The 19,364-nt window shown below is 45.1% G+C and overlaps 1 protein-coding gene across 1 annotated transcript in view; it reads right to left on the bottom strand.

Annotated features, from left to right (window-relative positions):
• Positions 1-19,364, bottom strand: part of LOC115781268 (microtubule-associated tumor suppressor 1 homolog) — a 65,942-nt gene that overhangs the window by 7,363 nt on the left and 39,215 nt on the right. Inside the window, exons 8-10 of the mRNA XM_030730839.1 lie at positions 9,860-9,981; positions 9,172-9,522; positions 1,426-1,492 (exon numbers count right to left, since the gene is read on the bottom strand). Coding sequence (XP_030586699.1) covers positions 1,426-1,492; positions 9,172-9,522; positions 9,860-9,981 — 540 coding nt within the window. The remainder of the gene's footprint in view (positions 1-1,425; positions 1,493-9,171; positions 9,523-9,859; positions 9,982-19,364) is intronic.

Raw genomic sequence — 19,364 nt, 5'->3', positions numbered from 1 at the left:
AAGAGAAGAACCAAAGGGCAAACAAACAGCAAAAGAAAAGACCACATTCAGCGCAGCAGCTCGATGGGATCGAGGTGGGAAAGTGGAAAGAAAGTGACGGGATTTCTCTGTGAGGGTGTGGGTGTGTGTGTGTTGCTCTGGTATGTCCATATGTGTGTGTGTGCATATATAAACATAGAAGCCAAACGGACATTCAGAGCATGTGTGTGACCTGAAATAGTTGTGATATATATTCTTCAGTTACAGTTGGTTATTTTTATGTCCTGATGCCTTCGTGTTGCTGTGTGCATACAGTACATGAACACACACCGTGTGCACGTATGTGTCAGCGGGACGGTGCGTGTGTGTGTGTGTGCCATATCTACTAAATTATCTGGGCTGCTATTGACATGATACACACTCTCAGTAATACAAACCAGTATCAGTATTTAGGACGCTGTGTGATGTTATTTCCAGCAAACAGAACATATTGTGACCTAAATGTTTGTGCGGCTCTTAAATAGAAAACTGTGATCTCAGGCGCACACGTGGAGGCGTGTCCTCGCTGCAGGCTTCATCGTCCAAATACAGTTTGTGAGAAGATGACGAAAAACGAGGAGAGTGGTGCCTTGAGCGCCATAAACTCCACCTTTTATACGTGGTTTGTCCTCTAAAAAAGTGATAACTCAGAGCTCCAAACAGTCTGTTTTAAACACGCTGAACGTGTCTCAGTGACAGTTAAATGGCTGCCTGCCAGCCTAGCTGGGACTACTAAGGAATTCACCAACACACACACACACACACACACACACACACACACACACACACACACACACACACACACACACACACACAGTTTGTTAATTTTCTGAATAAGGTGGTGACGCTCTGCTTCGTTACTGGGACACGTCAGCTCTCGTTACTTTTCTGTTGCAGTTGTGCTGAATGATTAGATTCAATGGAGGTCAGGGGGGGAAAAAACCATCAGTGCCATTTAATCAACTAGTTTTGGGCCATTAAGCTCAGGCTCTGCAGATCTGAACACCAGTTTTAACCCAGTGGTACGGACGCGCTGCCACAGGTTTATCTAGCGTCTCTAATTCCTTTATATTATCTATGTTAATGTTCAAAACTTAAATCCTAACAACTTATTGATGCGGATTTCTGAGACCTCGTGTATCCACGAAGACGAGGAACACAGGTGCACCGAGGAGATGACAGGCGCGCTGACAGGTTACAGCCTGCGTGGAGGCGTCTTTTTCCTAAGAATGAGCAGCAGCTGCACCAGCATTACAACACATTTATAACCACACTTTGAATGGCAGTTGACACAGGCTTGATAAGCTTCATGTGCTTGTGTGTATGTGTGTTGTATGCAAATGGACAGAGGGACAAAGAGGCGTACGGACAGGCACTCGGCAGCGTGAGGCGGGTGGACGTTCTTACCCAGCTTGTCTTGGAGCTCTGCCAGCTCCTGCGACAGCTCCTTCTTCTGCTTCAAGGCTTCCTCGCGCTGCAAAGAGAAGAAAAAGAACTTAAATCCAAATACGAGCGTCTTAGATTCATGTGAGCTCTGCTGGCATGCCTGTGGGATTTAACTCCTGTATGGGGGCAAACTCTTTTATAACACACATGTTTAAATCTAAAGAAAGCTTAAAGTTTTGTACTATCAGGGGAACAGGTGCCAACAGGGCTGCGAGCTGTCCCCTGCCCAGAGTCACTGAATGGGACCGCTCAGCTGTGTTTGTGCTGTTGGAGGAGTTTAGTCTAACTTAGTGTAATCCAGAATTACTGGACATAGATGAACAGATAAATGGTTAATGGTTAAACAGCTGGCTGATGAGCTGTATCTGTGGCTTCTTATACACTGGAAGAAACTCAGCTTGCAGGCAGGGTTTGTAAAGGGCAGATGTGATTCACTTTGTGATTGAGCGCTGAGCTGATCCCAGAAAAATCCAGAAATGATAGAAATGACACTTCTTGCTCTAAACGCGCTCACAGGAATGCCATTGATGTGTAAAAGACGTCTTTATCCATGCAGGATGGCTGCTGCCTGCCTTATCAGAAACACAGGAATGCTGAGTTATACTGGTGCCTGAATCATCCCATTATCATCTCCGGAGGAAACCAGCATGAGCTGCAGCCGACAGGGATCTTCCCTCTGGAAAAACCAAGTCTGACCCAAATGCAGAGAACAGGTTAAGTCACTGACATGTTTGTGTTATGACAGGAGTCAGTTTTTAGTCTTCTATAACAGATTTGTTTGGCTTTTGGATGTATTCTTTCTACATTAACAAACATGTGAGTGGAAGGAGAGGCTGGGGAATTTTCTTCTAGTTGTTTTCAGGTTTGTTAGGTCAGGCTGTTCCTCCTTCCTCCTTCCTCCTAATATGAGCACTGCTATAATTTTGTTTTGTCTCCTGAGGGAGGGGGGAAAAAAAAATCCAAAGAAAGGTCTCTCCAGGCAACCAAAACTCAAAGTTATCACCAATTAAGAGCGAGCTCACGACCTGAACTATCACATCCCTGCTGCAGGAACACCACCACCATCGGGTTAAGGAAATGTATGTGCTTGTGTTTTTAGATCCAGATCCTGACACACACACACACACACACACACACACACACACACACACACACACACACACACACACACACACACACACACACACACACACACGCTGTGACGACCAGAGCAACACACACTTGTAAACATGTGGACTTGTACAAGACACTACAGTCCACCGTGTGAGTGGATCAGCAGGACTTTTACCCTTTCAGACCCAGAAAGAGCAGCTTTAGAGCAGAAATGAAGCGCCTGTGCTGCTGCCTGTAAACACACAGTCATAAAGACCATCTGCTGTGTGAGGGGGTCACACAAGTGAAAGAACAGAGACACTGCAGGACACAGAGGGAGGGAAAGACGAGCAAAAGGGCACAAAAACAGCTCGTAAAAATGAAAGAATGTTGGTTTCCTGCGCAGATGTCAGAGTCAAAGACAAACGTCAGAAAAGCAGCGCCGTTAGGTGAATTCAGATCCTGCTGTAGCATTGGTGGAATATTTCCGACTTGATCCATGACATCTGTGATTCAGATGAGGCTCTATCACGTTTCTCTGAACAGTCCGACTGAAAAGCAGCAGATGACCCGATGAACGGGTCAAAGAATGTGGAAAATGAGGCGACCGCTCAGTTTCTAACTGAAAGACCAACAGCAGGGAGGAGAAAGGGAAGCTCAGCTGTGAAAACACACAAACGCACACCTTGCGTTTCTTCTTGCGACGAAGAGAGGGGCCCTTGGCCGGCCTCGCGTGGGCTTTGCTGGGCTTGGCGTGGGCTTTGCTCTCCGTCGAGCCCATCTCTCAGCAAACAAAGACGCACTCACACCAAAAAAAGCATGCTCCTCTCGTTCCTGCCGTCCTTCCTCTCCCTCAGTCACAGACTACTACAGAGGAAACTCTCTGCCCTCCTCCTCCTCCTCCTCCTGAACAACTCTCCTCCCACTCTCTACCTGTTCACCCCCTCCCTCCATCTGTTTCTGCTCCTCCTGTCTGATGGAGGAATGTGAGTTATTTCTGCACCGCCTTTTTCTTTTTATCTCTTTATTCTTATCTGCCTTACTCACTTTGTTAACTCACCAAACTGGTGTGTCTGCGTTTAAATCGTGCCTCTATTTGTCTTTATCTTCAGCTTTCTATTTTTCTCTGTCTAAACTTTGAATTTATCCTGGGAGGTTTCTTTGCAGCTCCCTGAAGCAAAGAGCTGGGAATCATTTTAAAAACTACTGTTTGTCTCCCTCTCTGTGTAAACCACAAAGCTCTGCCAGCACTCAGATTTTAATCAGTCTCCAAGCTGTTAAATCAACTTAAAAAGGAAACTTTGATCAGCTTTGAGGGATTTTTTTTAATAGGCATTTATAGCAGCCAACACATGAAACATATTCTCAGTACACAAACAAACTAAAATGTTTTACTGACACTGTATAAAAAGGATGGACTAATCGTCTGGGTCTGAGAACGTGATGGCCAGCAGGTGGCGACTCCTCTGGTATTCAACAATAAGGCTGACTGTACAGTAAGTCTCTGAGCTCAGAGATCAGCTGAACAGTAGGCTCGTTTTTCAGTCAACAGCTTCCTGGTGGGTTTATGGTTTCAGTCGAGTTTATTGAGGTTTAATGAAGTTTTTTTTTTTTTTTAATTCCAACTCATTAAAGTCAAATATAATTTTGGCTTCGCTTTAGGGCGGAGCCTGCTGTGTGACTGACGTTTCTAGCCTCGGTTTCTCAGTCAGATCTGGTTTCATAAAGAAAGATGGAGACAGCCGTGTGTCTAAGACATCTTTAATATACAGACGGAAAACCCCACCACCATAAAATACGCCCCCAACTCTGCCGATATATATACACGCCTTTCACAATAAAAGCCCTACACCTTCTGTGACTCAATGCTTCCATATAAGAGCTTATTCTAGGATTAAAAAAAAAAATAATGATCTGATTTTTCTTGCAGCTCCATGGCGCAGTTAAAGATCCGCGGTTCGATACTGCGAGGAAACACTTTGGGGTTGTGTCAAGAAGAGCATCTGGCAAAAAATAAATAAAATAAAATAAATAAAATAAAACAAAAAATCTGTCAAACCAAATATGCTGATCGCCCTGCTGTGGCGCCCCCTTGTGAATAGGGGAGCAGTTTCTATTGCAGTTTGATGTTTTTCTTCTTCATTTTAGTTTTGCTTACCTATAATAACCACTGATGGCAGGAGGTGTGTTTTCACTCACGTGTAGAATAAATAGACTTTTCCAGTGCGGATCAAACAGCCCTGCCTCCACCCTCGGCCCACCCTCAGGGGAAAGTAGCTCAGCGTTAAGTGCTCTGTTTATATTCACCAGGCACCTTTCAAGTGTGCAGGGCAGATAAGATAGTGCTGGTATTCACGCTTCAGATAAGAAACACAACTCATCTCAGACACACAAATCACTGAGCTTCAGGGTTTCAGCTGCAGCTGCTGCAGTCCTCCCCCACCCAGCTCCCTCCACCCATCCATCACTCCCCTTTCACCGGCACCTCTCAGCAGGCCGCCCATCTAATCAATATCCCAGGCAGAAAGGCTCCTGAGAGCCCCCCCGCCCCCGTCTCAGCTGATCTTTACATGTTACAATCCCACACGGATGACACGCAGGAAAACTGGGGGAGTTCGTCCTCAAACAAAAATCCATCTGATCAGGTTCAAAAAGCTGACACACAGTTATGTAACGATCACACACACACACACACACACGCGTGCGTGTGGAGGGTTTTTACTGCTGATAACAGGTTTTTATGAGCTGCTTTCTCCTCAAAGACACATGCGGACCAACAACAGCTTAAACTTTAACTTTAAATTTTATTTTCCTGAGAGGACCGTTTTTGATTTGACCCACAGCTGCGTTTCATAACGCCGGTGAAAAGCAGCTGCGAGCTAAAATGCTGGGATCAGTTTAACAATACAGGTCAAGTTATGAAATGTACAAACTTTATGGGGGAAAACAAGCCAGAGTAATGAACTCAAGTATGCGTGCCTCTAAGATCCTCTCAGGTGTCTCATTAAAGCCATTAGTGCTAATATGCATATTCTGTCCAGCCCCTCAACCACAAAACAGGACAGCTTCAGCCAGACAGAGTCAGCAAAGAACAACTACAAAATGTGCAGGAAAAAGTGGTTAAACACAAACACTGCGTGTGATGAAGGCTTCTGCAGGTGAACGACTAATGTGTGCCGACCTGCTCTGCAAACATATCATCAGTACTTGTCCCGCTGATGCAGCAGCCAATATTTACTGAACACACTGTCCACATCCTGGACTCTGTGACAGACACATCCTGGAGCTGGTCTGAGCCAATCAGCAGCCCCCATCCTGTGATTAAGCCCACCCACAACAGTATGAACTGACTTCAGCAATGTTTAACCATCAAACACAGGAGCTGTGTGTCCTCCACAGACACAGGCGGCTCTGCTCAATGTCAGACAGGTTTAAATCTTGTGATGTTTCAGGGTGCAGACTGTGCCCTCTTTATATCAGTGCAGACTGATGTTTCATGTTTTTACTGCGCAAACACAAATCAGCAGCACAGCAATCATTAATCACAGCTTCGTGCTAAAGAGCTCGACTGATGCATCATTACAGTCGAGCCGTGACTACCCAGCAACCTCCAGTGCTGAAAAACAAAACCAAAGTACCAAAACCTGCAGTTCCTCTGCAGTCCAGCAGGGCGCCAGCAGTGAGTCAGTCCCTATAGACTCCCATGTTAAAACTTTCCAGCAGAAATAAACATGTTTACAGCTGATACAGAAACTGTTTTAGTCTCTGTAGATAATTTCCCCCTTCATAACTGCTGTATGGGGGAGGATGTTTCTATAACTCACCTGTTTAAATTGGATTCAGGCTTGAAGTTTGCATTATTGGGGGCGTGGCCTCTTGACTGACAGGTGGATGGTGTCACAGCAGACCTAGCATCTAGCAGACAGCTAGCTGTAGCTCCAGTTAGCTCACGTCAGCTAACTGGAGTCCCTGAACTGGACCTCTGGACCATGTTTGTGCTGTTGGAGCCTTTTAGAGCATTTTTAATGCAGTTATCTGACCAATAACATGGCTGCTGTACATGAAGGTGGAGTTAAAATCCTGGGGTTTTATTTGTTACTGAGCACTGATTAGCGTGTGTGTGTGTGTAGTCTGCACTAACTAAGCTATCTAGCATTGGCTGATAACCTCTCATCTAAATACGGTCACTTCTGCTCCAACAAGACAGCAGACACAAACTTTGTGCTCCCTCTCAGCGACAGTTAAAGTGTCCAAAGTCCAGAAACCAGCTGTGGATGGCACAGTAGCCATGTCCATCTTTTATGTACAGTCTGACTGCTTGCACTGTTTACAATCCTCTGAACTCAGTCTGCAGCACAGGCAGCAAAATAGGATCACAGCTAAGGAGACAGCGGGCGCTAAATGGTTTGTGAAACAAAATTTTAAAAAAATAAATAAATAAGCTCATTTTGGCATCCCAGTCTAATGAACTTTATATATTTCCATAAGAAATACAAAGACAGGAATATTTGAAATACCTAAAATTCCTCTGGGCCTGAGTGTGTGTGTGTGTATTAGCTCCTCTCCACTGCTGGGCAGATTAGACTTCCCCAGTGAGTTTCAGAGGCTCAAACATCTTTTGATGCTCTTCCCATTTTTCAAAGCAGCTGGCAGCCAATTCTTTCCAGGAAATCTGTCACCACAAGATGGAAATTTGTCCTGGAAAACTCCTTGTGTGCTTATAGCAGCAGGATGGAGTCAACTCAGGTAAGAAGTCCAATCTTCTCTTAGGATGCTCAAGCCTCATCATTATCTACTAAACCCGTGATCAGCTGCAGTGTCAAACAGCTACTCCCAGGAGCACATACTGATTAATTCCCATCCTTTAACTGTCTAAATGTTAGCCTGTTTGCACAGTTAAAGCATGTTAATTAATTAGCGTGCTTCAGTCCCTTCTGTCCTCTGAACTCTGGCAGCTGTGTCTGTGTTAAGGTGCTGAAACGGTGAGATATCACCTCTGCACATATCCTAAATTGGAATTATTTAATAACGACTGTATTTTTCTTGGCTGACACGTTGACTCTGAATCCACTACAGGGGATTTCATGCTTGGACGTATGCTGTGTGATCGGGACATACCAAAGGAAGGAGTGTAAGGAGTGCACTTAGTTCAGCATTCACTTCATACTTCAATAAGCAACATCAGCTACAGAGCTGCTGAGCCCAAGTCTGTCAGAGGAAAAGAGTCATATATATTACACCCATCATGAAGGCTGCACTTAAAGCAGGTATAATCACACAACATCCCAAAATCAAGTGAACTCTGTCACACACACGCACACGTCCATCAGCATGAGTGTGTGAGCAGGATATTTCCGTTGCATCATTTATTGTTATTGTTGTTAATGACAGCTGGGTGTGGTGGCGAGCCTCTCCCTGCTGCCTCCTACTAAAAACAGCCATTACTCCACTCCTCCTCTTCAAGCATCTCCACCGGCACCTTAAATAGCAGCGCGGCGATGTCACCAGTGACTGCTGAGTGATGCTGTAATTACAGGCTGTGGGTGCTCTGCTCTAATCTGCCTGAGGGGAGGGACGGGATGCAGATAAGTTTCCCCTCATTTACCCCTCTCAAGCTGTACCAGACCACACTGCACTTACATGTGCAAACACATCCACCTTATCTGCCTTTAAATTAGCATTGCTCTGCAGCAGACAGGGACCCATCCCCATTAGCTGTGACATTGTAAAGCCGCCCTGCTGAGCAGAAACACTTATGTGGAGCATTGTCCCAGCTGTTAATACAAGTCAGCCAGCAAGTCAGTTACCCGTCTCTGATACCTACATGCAAACTTTCCTCCTGTGTTTGATTCATATCTGGTCTGGGAAGTAGAAAATCTGTGGCTTCATTTCATAAGAAAATCACAGCCTCGTTTCATTTCTGCTGCAGTTAATATACAAATCAAGCTGTGCGCACAGACGCCTGCACAGCAAGGATATTTAAAAAGTGCCATTAGCATTCAAACTTTCAGACAAAAACAGCATCACCGACAACATGTGGCAGGAAACAAGTCATTTTTTCTCTTTAAGGCTCACTTTGTTCTGAGTGGCCAACTTCCAGAAGCCTGGCGAGGGGCAGCACCCACTGTTTGTGAGTTTCCTCAGCATGCTGTGTCTGAAGCTTATACCCATAAAAAGAAGTAACCATCACGAGCAGGCCGCAGCCCTCATGCCCTGCAGTTCCCCTGCAGTCCAGCAGAGGCGCCACAGTGAGTCAGTCCCCATAGACTTCCGGGTTTAAACTTTCCAGCAGAAATAAATGTGTTTGCGGCCTGACATTAAACTGCTTTGGTCTCTAGAGCTGATTCACAACAGCTGTACGGGAGGAAGAACTGTTTTATAACTCATCTATTTGGGTGTGTCTGCTCTGACTGCTAGAAAGGCACCAAAGCTGCTACCTGGGCTTTTCCTGCCCCAGTTCAAGTCACTGAAAGATATGTATGTGCTATATGACTTACTGTACAGCTAACTGTACTGAGATTTTATTTGCATAATAATTAGCATCAATCAAGTATCTCAGCATAGAAACAGCAGGTGTTCACTGTCACTGTGGTGTAAACACAGATATGACTGTACCTCAGTAAAGATATGCTGGATGACTGTAGCCAGAGCCTCCACTCTTTTATTTCCTTGTACGAGCAGCTTCCTCAGCTGAGCGATGGCCTGGTTCTTCTTCTCCGCCTGCTCTTTGCTGTGGTTCTGTTTTGTCGTGACCGCCCCGTCCGCCACCACCCCTCCATGCCCTCCAGCTCTGGATGCGCTCTGAAAGCGGGACCCTGATTTGGGGCCGGATCGCGTCCCAGTTCTTGCTTTAAAACTGAGAGCAGGGGCTCCAGTGGTTCCTGGCGTGGCAGTGTTGGCGGTGTTAGTGGCAGGCACTGGGGGAACTGGCGCCACTGGTGCATTAGCATTCACGTCATCTGGTATCTATGCAAAAAGAAAAGAAAACAGAAAAAAACCACACCACATTATCGGATTATTTTTCATGCTCATAAAAAGCGCTCTGGCTTTAGGATGAAAAATACAGTTCTGTTCCTCATGAAGTCTGAGTTTAAAATATTGAACCTCCAAATATGTGGCTGAAGTGTAAATTTACAGAAAAAGACTGAGAAAAAAAAAAAAAAAAAAACAGTTTCATGACAGAAACTCCCAATCGAGGAGTTTCTGTCTCTGAGCAGGGTCAGAAACTGAATGAATGGAGGACTTTCAACCCCACTCAGCCATGTTTGTCATGTCGAGCTTTTAAGGAGGAGGAGATACACACCAGGTCAGGTGGAGGCAGCTGCTGGCTCTGGATGTTTCCTCCTGCAGATGCTGCCGTCTGTGAGCCGCTGTTGCTGTTTGATGGCGTTTTCGTCGGCGCCTCCCGCGGCTTGTTTTTATCCACTGCAAGAGAGCGGCGACCTCTTAGTGTGCGGGTGGCGGGCGCGACATTCAGCATAATGTCCACACACACAAACACACAAACACTGAAGGTGCTCTCAGGCCATCAACAAATAGTAAAATTACACTCCACAGCAGGGTGACGACAATCAATCAGTACGCGTGTGTCAGAAAAACAGGAGTCAACATAAAAACCCTGCACGCACACACTCGCTCTCATCCTGTAAATGAGAATACACCCTGCTACTGAAACTGATGCATCATGGGAATGTGCAGTGTGTGTGTGTGTAGAAGCCTGGATGTGCATTAAGGAGTGCATTACCAGCAAAGCAATTAGAGAGAGACAGATCGACACTCATCTTCTGTCTCCCGCTGTCCATTTCTTCTCTCTCTCTTTAGTGTTTTTCCCTCCACTCAGTGCATTTACTATCAGCTTCACACAGTCCACAGCTGCTCTCTGACTGCAAATAAAGTTACTTAAATTTGGGGAAATTACAAACATATCTGTCCAAGGATTTGACAGAAAGACCGAGGACATGCTCTCCCCACTCACACAATTCCTGAGAAGCTGCAGGCGAGGTGCTAAAAGCCTTTTAGTAATTCAGTGCAGCCAGAGTGTGATCAGTGGGCCACTCATGCAGCCTGCAGCAATGTTTGCTGGAAGTTGATGATGTGAACGTTTGGATCTCACACACTGTCAAACTGCAGTTTTTATTCAGGCTGCATCTGAATCAAATCCAGATTCTCCTGAACTCAAACAGGTCTGCACTCTGAGGCCGAGCTGCTGCTCAGACCTGGTCAACAAGGGCCCGAGGCCAGCGAGCGCTTCCTTAAAGATGCTGCCCCCTGCTGGCAGCCTCTGAGCAGAACATCACTGAAATGAACTGGCCTGCTGTGACCGTCATTTGAACGGATCTGAGCACCAGCAGATTTCAAAGCTGTCAAACACTGACTCCACGAATCGTTTCAAACATCCTGATCGTCTGCAGCGCTTCAACCTGCAGCTCACTTTCTGGCAAACGCGGGTCACTTCCTCTTTTCTTGTTAATTCAGTTTCATGACAGTTTGTTCAGGCTCTCAATGCTGCAGCTCATGACTCAAACACTTCAGTTTAACCTGATGAATATGCAGATCTGATGGATATTTTATAATACTGTCAGCAGAGCAGAATGTGTGCAGTTACGTCTGTTCCCACCTTCTGTTCCCACTGAACTAATGAGCACGCACTGATCCTGCATACAGACACACGCTATGAAGCAGGATTTGAGTCTCTATGAGTTAATGTCAGGTTTGACTCTGTTTTCAGTGTTACCCCTCCACAAACCACTACCAATCAAGAGCACCTGAGCTTGATGCCACAGAGTAAGAGGGTTTACGGTTTTTAGAGGCCAGGTAAAGTCTTTGCTTTCTCTGACAAACATCAGTAAGGGAGAGGCCAGCCGCCCTTCAGAGGAAGCTCATTTCCGCCGCTTGTATCCGCGATCTTTCGGTCACTACCCAGAGCTCATGACCACAGGTGAGGGTTGGGACATAAACTGACCAGTAGATCGACAGCAAGTTTTAATAAAGCAATATAATCCTAAAAACAGAGCTCCAGGCTAAAAGAGTAAGGCCAGAACTGCCTCTCACGTCACAAGAATATTACAACACATTAATCTAACAAAATACTGTCAGATCATCCTGTGGCTTATTGATTCAACAGTAATAAAGTGGCAGAGTCTGCATTTTTTTCAGCCTTTCTTCCTCTCTTTAAATGGACTTTATAAAATTATTTTCAGCCTAATAAACCACACAAAGTGATCAAAAGACCCATCTTCATACAGCATACTCCATTTCTAATACTACACACACACACACACACACACACACACACACACACACACACACACACACACACACACACACACACACACACACACACAGTACAGCTGTTGGTTTGGCTGCAGTTTTTAACAGAGCGTAAATGTGTTTCTCAGCTCTGAACATTTGTTTATGTCTCCTTCACTTATGAAGCTATGAGGGCTCAAATATGCTGGAAACAAACATTTCTCAACACACCCCTGTGTGTGCTGCAAGTACACAAAACTATGGAAGCTTGCTTCCACCACTTAAAAAAATAAAATAATAATAATAATAATAAATAAAAAAAACTCAACGTTTCAGATTACGTATCCCAAAATTTTGAGTTAATAACCTGAAATTTCAACTTATTAACTAAAAATTTCAAGTTAGCTCTGCCAACCAGGAAGCTCCGTGAAGGTACGTCATGTCCTCGTTACCTGGAAGCAGGATGCTGAGGGCATCAGCTGTCCAACAGCTCAACATGAAAACACTGATTCCTTTTATGCAGCTCTGATTCACTAGAAGTCATTCAAAGGTCAAAAACCTGACAACTATTTGTTCACGTTTGCTATGCACTGCTAGCTAACTGATACTGTCGCTACCTGGTTTTGAGTGCACACGCGTTGGCATCATCTGCTTCTGGGTAACAAGGTAACGACCTCTTTCATAGAGCTTCATGATTCGCAGATATAACTCAAAATTTCAACTTATTAATGAAAAATTTTGAGTTCTTTTTCCCAAGTAAAGTTAGCAAAAAAACAAAAAAAAAAAACAAATGTTTTTTCAGTGGCGGAAAGAAGCTTCCAAAAAAACTACTGAGGCTCTCTGCCTTCTGGGTTAACAGAGAAAAACCAGACTGACAGGTGTTTGAGACCCTACATCTGAAGTCCTGTCAGACAAACAGAGCCAGGAAGTGTTTCCTTTCTTCTCTTTTTTATAAATCATCAAACCAAGGTTGTTTGTTTTTTTTAAACAGGATGTATTTAGATATTTTCTGCTGTCTTTACAGCGGGATGATTTTACTGTTTGGTCTCATGCTGACTGCACCTCGTGCTGAAACGTGTGGTGACCTGTGTGAGTGCTGCGATGATGGGTTTTGTACCTGGGGTCTGCCAGGCAGTCATGCAGAGCTGCTGAGCCCAGACTGAGAGAGAAACCAGACTGTTAGCATGCGCGTCACATCACAGACACCGAGCACAGAGGACAATCCCCGCTGAGTCATGACACTCCAGTAAGATAACCTTCAAAACACAAGTGAATGAATAGTTTCTGCACTTTTAACTGAATTCATCAGAATGCAAAGTAAACTGTAGAGAAGCTGTTTTAGCATCGTGTCAGTTATATTATTTGTAAAGTCTCATGATCACTCAGCAGGATTGTCTTCTGCATTTTTAATGAGAACAGTTATCAGAGAAGCAGTGAAGGACTGAGGCTCAGGAGGAGAGGAATATAAAAAAGGCTCAGTGTGGGAGGAGCGGAGGCTTTGAGTTTGGTGTAAAACACCACCAAGTGTCGCGTCTTCACTCTGAAAGAACTGAACTGTGTGCCAGCTTCCTGGGCTGCCTTCACCTTCAGCAGTACGAGGCAATAAGAGTAATAAGGTGCAGAGCGCCTGGCTGTGAGACGAGGATAACCATTAAAGCTCCTGCATGTGTCCTCTGCAGACTTAGAGCTTAAAATCAAATTATTAACAGATCACAGATTAAAGAGCAGATCTGGTCCTCAGAACTTAATTAGATTAGGTTTGGGGTTCATCTTTAATAAGCCGCCTCATTAACAAACTTCAACAAATCCCCATAAACAGTTTAAATTATGAGGTTACTGTACTAATTAAACCCCATCAGCTCAGCCAGAAAACTGCTGCATTACTGTGTGTGTCTGTACAGATGGACAGCCCATCACAAATGTACCACAGGTACCTGGCCAAGACCCCAAAACCCTCCCGCTGGTGTATTCAGATTACTCTGACAGCATAAACGCCGTCAGCAGGAACAGCAGGAGGTCCTGAAAGGTCACAGCAAACTCAGGCTCATAAACATTAATGAAGGTGAGCACTTCTCTGCAACGATACACCTGATCTGACTCATCCCCGCAAACGCACACAGACACACACCACAAACAGCTGCGTGTGAACGCGCACTAATCCCTGGGCTCCGGTATCAAACACGCCGAACCAAACCGCCCCACTCCCACACACACCTGTTACCAGGGAAACAAGCGTGCAGAGCATGTCACGAGGTGCACGCGTCCACCATCTGACGTGTTTACATCCAAACTAGACCATCTAGTTTCCTAGCAACAATTTCACGTTTGTCCACCTCTGTTGAGTATAAAAGCAGCCTGATGACGGCGTTATCTGCACACACACTGACAGACGCGTGTGTGTATGCGTGTTAAAGTACTGAATAAAAAACAAAGACCTGTTTGAATAAACAGATAACTTTATTTATAGCCTTAAATTGAAGAGTTATTGACGTTACTGCCCATCAGTGGGATGCTGGAGCAGCTCAACATTAGCAAAACAGAGGCTGCTGATGGACCTCAGGAAATCCACACCTCCCACTGCTCTATCAGAGAGGAGGAGGTGGAAGTCATGCAGGAGGACACGTACCCAAAGAGACAAGAACCTGGACACGCTGCAGCTCTTTACCAGGCACCCTCAGTGTTTTCCAGCAGAGGCTGTGGCACAAAGCTCTGGATGCTTTTTTCTACACGGTGCTCTGCTCATTCAGAAGGTCAGCTCAGTCCTGCAGCTCTGTGCAGCTGGATGGAGCTGCAGAGAGGAGGCTACTGTCAAAACTCCTCTTCATCAGTGACTCCAGCCCTCTGGTTCGCCAGAGCAGCACAGTCAGCCAGAAAGTAAGGCTGATAAAATGCTCCGTGAGGCCATCCAGTTACATCCAGTTACAGAATTCCTTCTCATCCTGCTGAGGTTTTATAATCGTGCAACTTTCAGAACCTAAGTATGGAGGCCTGAAACTGCTAAAAATAAAAATGATTAGATATATTAATATACATTTAATTAATACGTGATTTAATGTATCAAAAATAAATGAGAACATATGAATTACTTCATAAAAATGTGACTGATCCAATGCTCTATATTTTTATTTATTAACTGCTTTCATTACTTCACTGTGACTTCAATGATTTATTCTTGTAGTTTATTTTTTCCTTAATGCATTTCTACCTCAGTATTAACACTTTCCTGCTGCGGTCATTCAGTTCAGTAGGAGGTAAATTTTGAATCGTATCGTTGATTAAAACCACAGCAGAAAAGGCTGCCTGTGCTCAGCGGAGAAGACACATGAGAACTGACGGGACTCACCTCAGTCAGTTCTGTAAAGGACAAAGATAATCGATTCAATAGCAAACAGTCCACAGCACAAACTTTTACAAATTAATTTATATTTTCTGGTACTTTTAATTATTTAGGCACTTTCGGTCCTCCATACTTCAGCAGCTGCTAGAAAACCAAGTTTCTTTCAGTGATTAATGAAGTCACACGTCAGTGATCACGACTATTAAACATTTAGGTCACAAAAATCGAAACCTGGATGTTCAAGGCTTTGTTTTTCAAATGAATCCAAACAGCAGCGGCAATCAGACTTCACCAATAAGACATCTCTCAGTTTCATGTTTTATCATTTTTCGTTTCATCTCGTGACGAAAACACGTCTAAATTTAAATGTAATTTCTGGCCACACGTTGAAAGTTTGTTTCAAATCCTTCTGGCAGCTGCTCAGACTCAGCCGCTGGCTCTGCCGACCTCTCTGCTCATCTTATGAACGGGCGGCTCTGCAGAATCTAACCAGTTAGTAAAAATCTCGTGTTGTACCACAGGAAAATACTCTTCTTCATCATCACCATCATCTAGGTGAGCCAAACCACTTGAGTGGCACAGCTTCCCACAGAGAGAGCAAAAACACACGCTGAGTAAAAAGACCCAAAATAGAAAGTGTCTGAAAATTAAAGCAGAGGTTAAGAAAACCCACTGGGACATTAATGCGCAGATTATTTAAACTACTTCATGCTTTTGCATGAAACATAAAGCAGCTTTTGGAGAGAGTTTCAGACGCCATGCATTACTCATTTTTCATGAGGTTTCTGCATCATGTGACAAGATAAACTGCACATGTCCGCAAAGAACATCTCTACCCCGTTTACCACATATTAGAGAAAACTGCAGCCCAGATCTACTGTATGGAGATCTTCCAGTCCAGCAGATACATCCTCTAATGTCCTCATCTGCCACCACATTAGGAAAAACAGCAGCCTCCACATCAGATTAAAGCTCGCACGAGCGGCCAGCCTCAGCTGAACCGCTGTGCAGCGTGCACGAGTGCCTCTGCTGAGCCAGTGTGTGGACACGCGCACGCAGTGACTAAAGCCTGCCATAACCTACATTTCAGGGCAGGCAGCAGCAGGGAAGTGGGTCTGTGGAGCTCAGACTGAGAAAACACTCCACAGCCAAACACGTGCAGCTGAGCTCAGATGGACCAGCAGGAACACACACTCGGAGAGGAGCATCACGCGGGCTGACAGCGGCTGAGCTGAATATTTACCAGAGACGGGAAAGAGGATGTTAATGCGGGTCAAACCGCACGAGCCGATTTGTAGCTAAACATGAAAAAACAAGCAGACAATTTAAAGGCTGAATCAATACAGACAATTTGTCAGAGAAGATGAAGGAATTAGTGACTCATCCAGCCAAAGCACATGAGAGAAATTAATACTTCAGAGTAAGCCCAGGGCCTAATGATACTGGCAAACGCACAAGAGAAAAAAAGACAAAACCCACGAGAAGCTGCTGAAGTCAAACTGCAAGGTGCTTCTCTCTGAGCAAACAAAATCAATCAGTGTTCATCTGTCCTCAGTCCCTGGTGGATGGGCCCACAGAAAGGTGTGAAATAACCTTTTAATGCCAGAGTTGTTCCTGCATACGGGGAAAAAGTCCCAAAGAGGCTTCAGCCTTCCCCAAAGTGACTGGGATTCTGATGTTTTCATGTAGTTGCTTTGAGTGGGGTTTCATTTACTCAAATGGCTTGAGAGGTCTGGAAAATACAGACTTCTGTTAAGCAAGGTTACACAGACTCATTACACAACTGTGTTTACAAGGATAGTACACCCCCCCCCCCCCCCCCCCCCCCCCAAAAAGCCCATTTTTAGCCAGGAAAGAGCCTTCAGGGTAGCACTAAATGTGCTCAAAGTCTAAGCAGGGAGCACAGAAACAATGCCAATGGAAAGAGACTGTTGGTGGACCATAGACTGTACATAGAAGATGGACCTAACCATTGTGACATCACCCAGTAGTCAATGAAGTCCTGTTGGAGAGACTCCTTTCTGCCATCACTGTGTCAGCTTTTGAAACCAGACATCTAAAAACAGCCGTGGGCTCAGATTTTAAATCTCGTGTATAAATCATTAAAAAAAAAAAAAAAAAGCTCGAGCCCTCACACAGCTGTGCTTATCCAACAAAGGTTTGTGTTTTTTGACTTTAGGGATCTTTCAAAGGTGTGCGTCAGAGGCCGAAGCAGCTTTACCGATGCGCTCGTGTATTGAGCTGAAGCCAAAGCATCATTCACTGCTAACGTGAGCACCGTGTCGTGTCTGCTTCAGAGGCCAAAGCCAGTGATGGCTGTTCACAGCAACGTCCTCCCTCGTGTCAGTGACTTTTCCTTTTATGTTGCACCATTAAATTCAAACGCTCCACTGCTGCACAGACACACAATCAGAGGAATCAGGGTGCGCAGTAACGCAGCTCCTCTTTGATAAAAGGAACCACCACTGAGAGCGAGCACAGGCTCGCTGCTGAAGCCGTCCTCAAATAGAGAGCACCCTTTTAATGGCTGAATAAGTAATAGCCAGATGCGTCCTTGGCTATTTCAGGTTTGTGTGTGAATCACGTGGTTGTGCCACTTCAGGCGTGGGCATCGGGGCCAAATGGAACCAGCGGCCACGGCTATTCATCACGCCACCTCCGAAGCGCTCGTGCAGAAAGCCGTGTGTACACACAAACCCGTCCTACACTGACAGCTCTATTGTAAGCCCGTACATCCACAGCAGCTGCTGCCGTGGACGCTGCTGCTGCACCCGAGCTGAAAAGCCCCACAGCGGCAGAGAGACGCAGGCAACAATGGCTGCCAACGCCACGCAGGGAAACCAGGAGGAGCTGAGGGAGGAAGGGTGGGAGGGTCTTTGAGGCTGATTTGGCGTCAGGCCTGCCATCCCATGACTAAAGATTAAAAAGCTTAAAGAAATGGCCAAGAGGGCCGAGCTTCACACAAAGACAGCCTCACTCAGCAGGAGAGGAGGAGGAGAGATTAAAAAGAGGGATGAAGGGATTTGGAGAAAGGTGACAATATACAAAATAAGAAAATAAATGTTTTATTTTGGAGAGCAAACAGTTACACAAAGCAGAGACGGGGCTTTTTTTTTAAATAATTGGTACGCGCACTATTAAAGTCTTTTCAAATGATTTCAGAGTCATCGACTGTTAAAACTGCAGAAGTAAACAAACAATTAGCTCCTCTGTTTGGGTGTGGCAGCATCCCACTTCAGCCCCACCCTGCCATGTGCATCTATGGTGGATGAAGGAAGGTGCATGGAGCACATGGAGGAAGAGGAGGATGTTGGGAAAACAGATGGATGGATGAGCATGTTGGTGTAAAAAAGAAAAAAAATCCAGTGAGGTGTGTAAGAGCAGCTCAAGGGGATGTTGGTGAACCTGATGGTGTGAAGCTGCTGATGGAGGACGAACGAACGGACGGATGAACTGAGAGGATGAAACACCGCACGGTTGGATGAGGGGAGGACATGGGGGACAGTGGCTGATCCAGACCTGCATGGAACACCACGGTGTTCTTCCTGCATCCCGACAGCAGCTGAAGGTTTCGGAAAAGTCCTTTAGCTGTCAGCTTCACGTGGAAGTTGGACAGCGACAGTCTCGGAGACCATAACATTGTCTCGGTTTGTCCAAGAGTTTAGTATTAGACCGATCTTTGTAGGACTGAACGTCCTTTCCTGCAATTACTTTGAGAACGTCTTCTTCTCCTCAGGAGTCTCAGATTGTCCTGAGCAGCTGGTAACACTGACCCACTTTTCCTTCTTGTGGTCCAAATTCCTGATGTGGCTCGTGTGGCCGGGTTCGTGCTGCCACCGATTTCAGAACAAACCCAGAGCGATTTTTGTAGAAGGATGTTTGAGATTATAAATGAATGTTCCTATTTTTTAATATCAAAAACAAAAAATTATTCAGAGGAGGGAAAAAAAAAAAAAAAAAAAGATTTTTGGCTGCTGGAAATTAAATCCTACAGCTGAATAAAATCCACGCGGAGATCGGAAAAAAACAGCATTTCAAATTTAAAAATGAACTCTGCACTCAGTCCAGAGGAAATGAAAGCACTGAAAAGCAAAGAGGAGAAAGGGATGCGTGTTAAGCTGCTAGCTGCCCTTCATCGAATCAACACAAAAAAAACACCACAAGCGAAGCAGAGCTGGCTTCTGCACCACCGTCAATAGAAGAAGAAAATGGCGCCAAAAAT

The sequence above is a fragment of the Archocentrus centrarchus genome, chromosome 1 (assembly GCF_007364275.1).
Source record: "Archocentrus centrarchus isolate MPI-CPG fArcCen1 chromosome 1, fArcCen1, whole genome shotgun sequence".
In the NCBI taxonomy this organism is placed as follows: domain Eukaryota; kingdom Metazoa; phylum Chordata; class Actinopteri; order Cichliformes; family Cichlidae; genus Archocentrus; species Archocentrus centrarchus.
The sequence above is the reverse complement of the archived record's forward strand: the minus strand, read 5'-3'. Positions and strand labels throughout refer to the sequence as shown.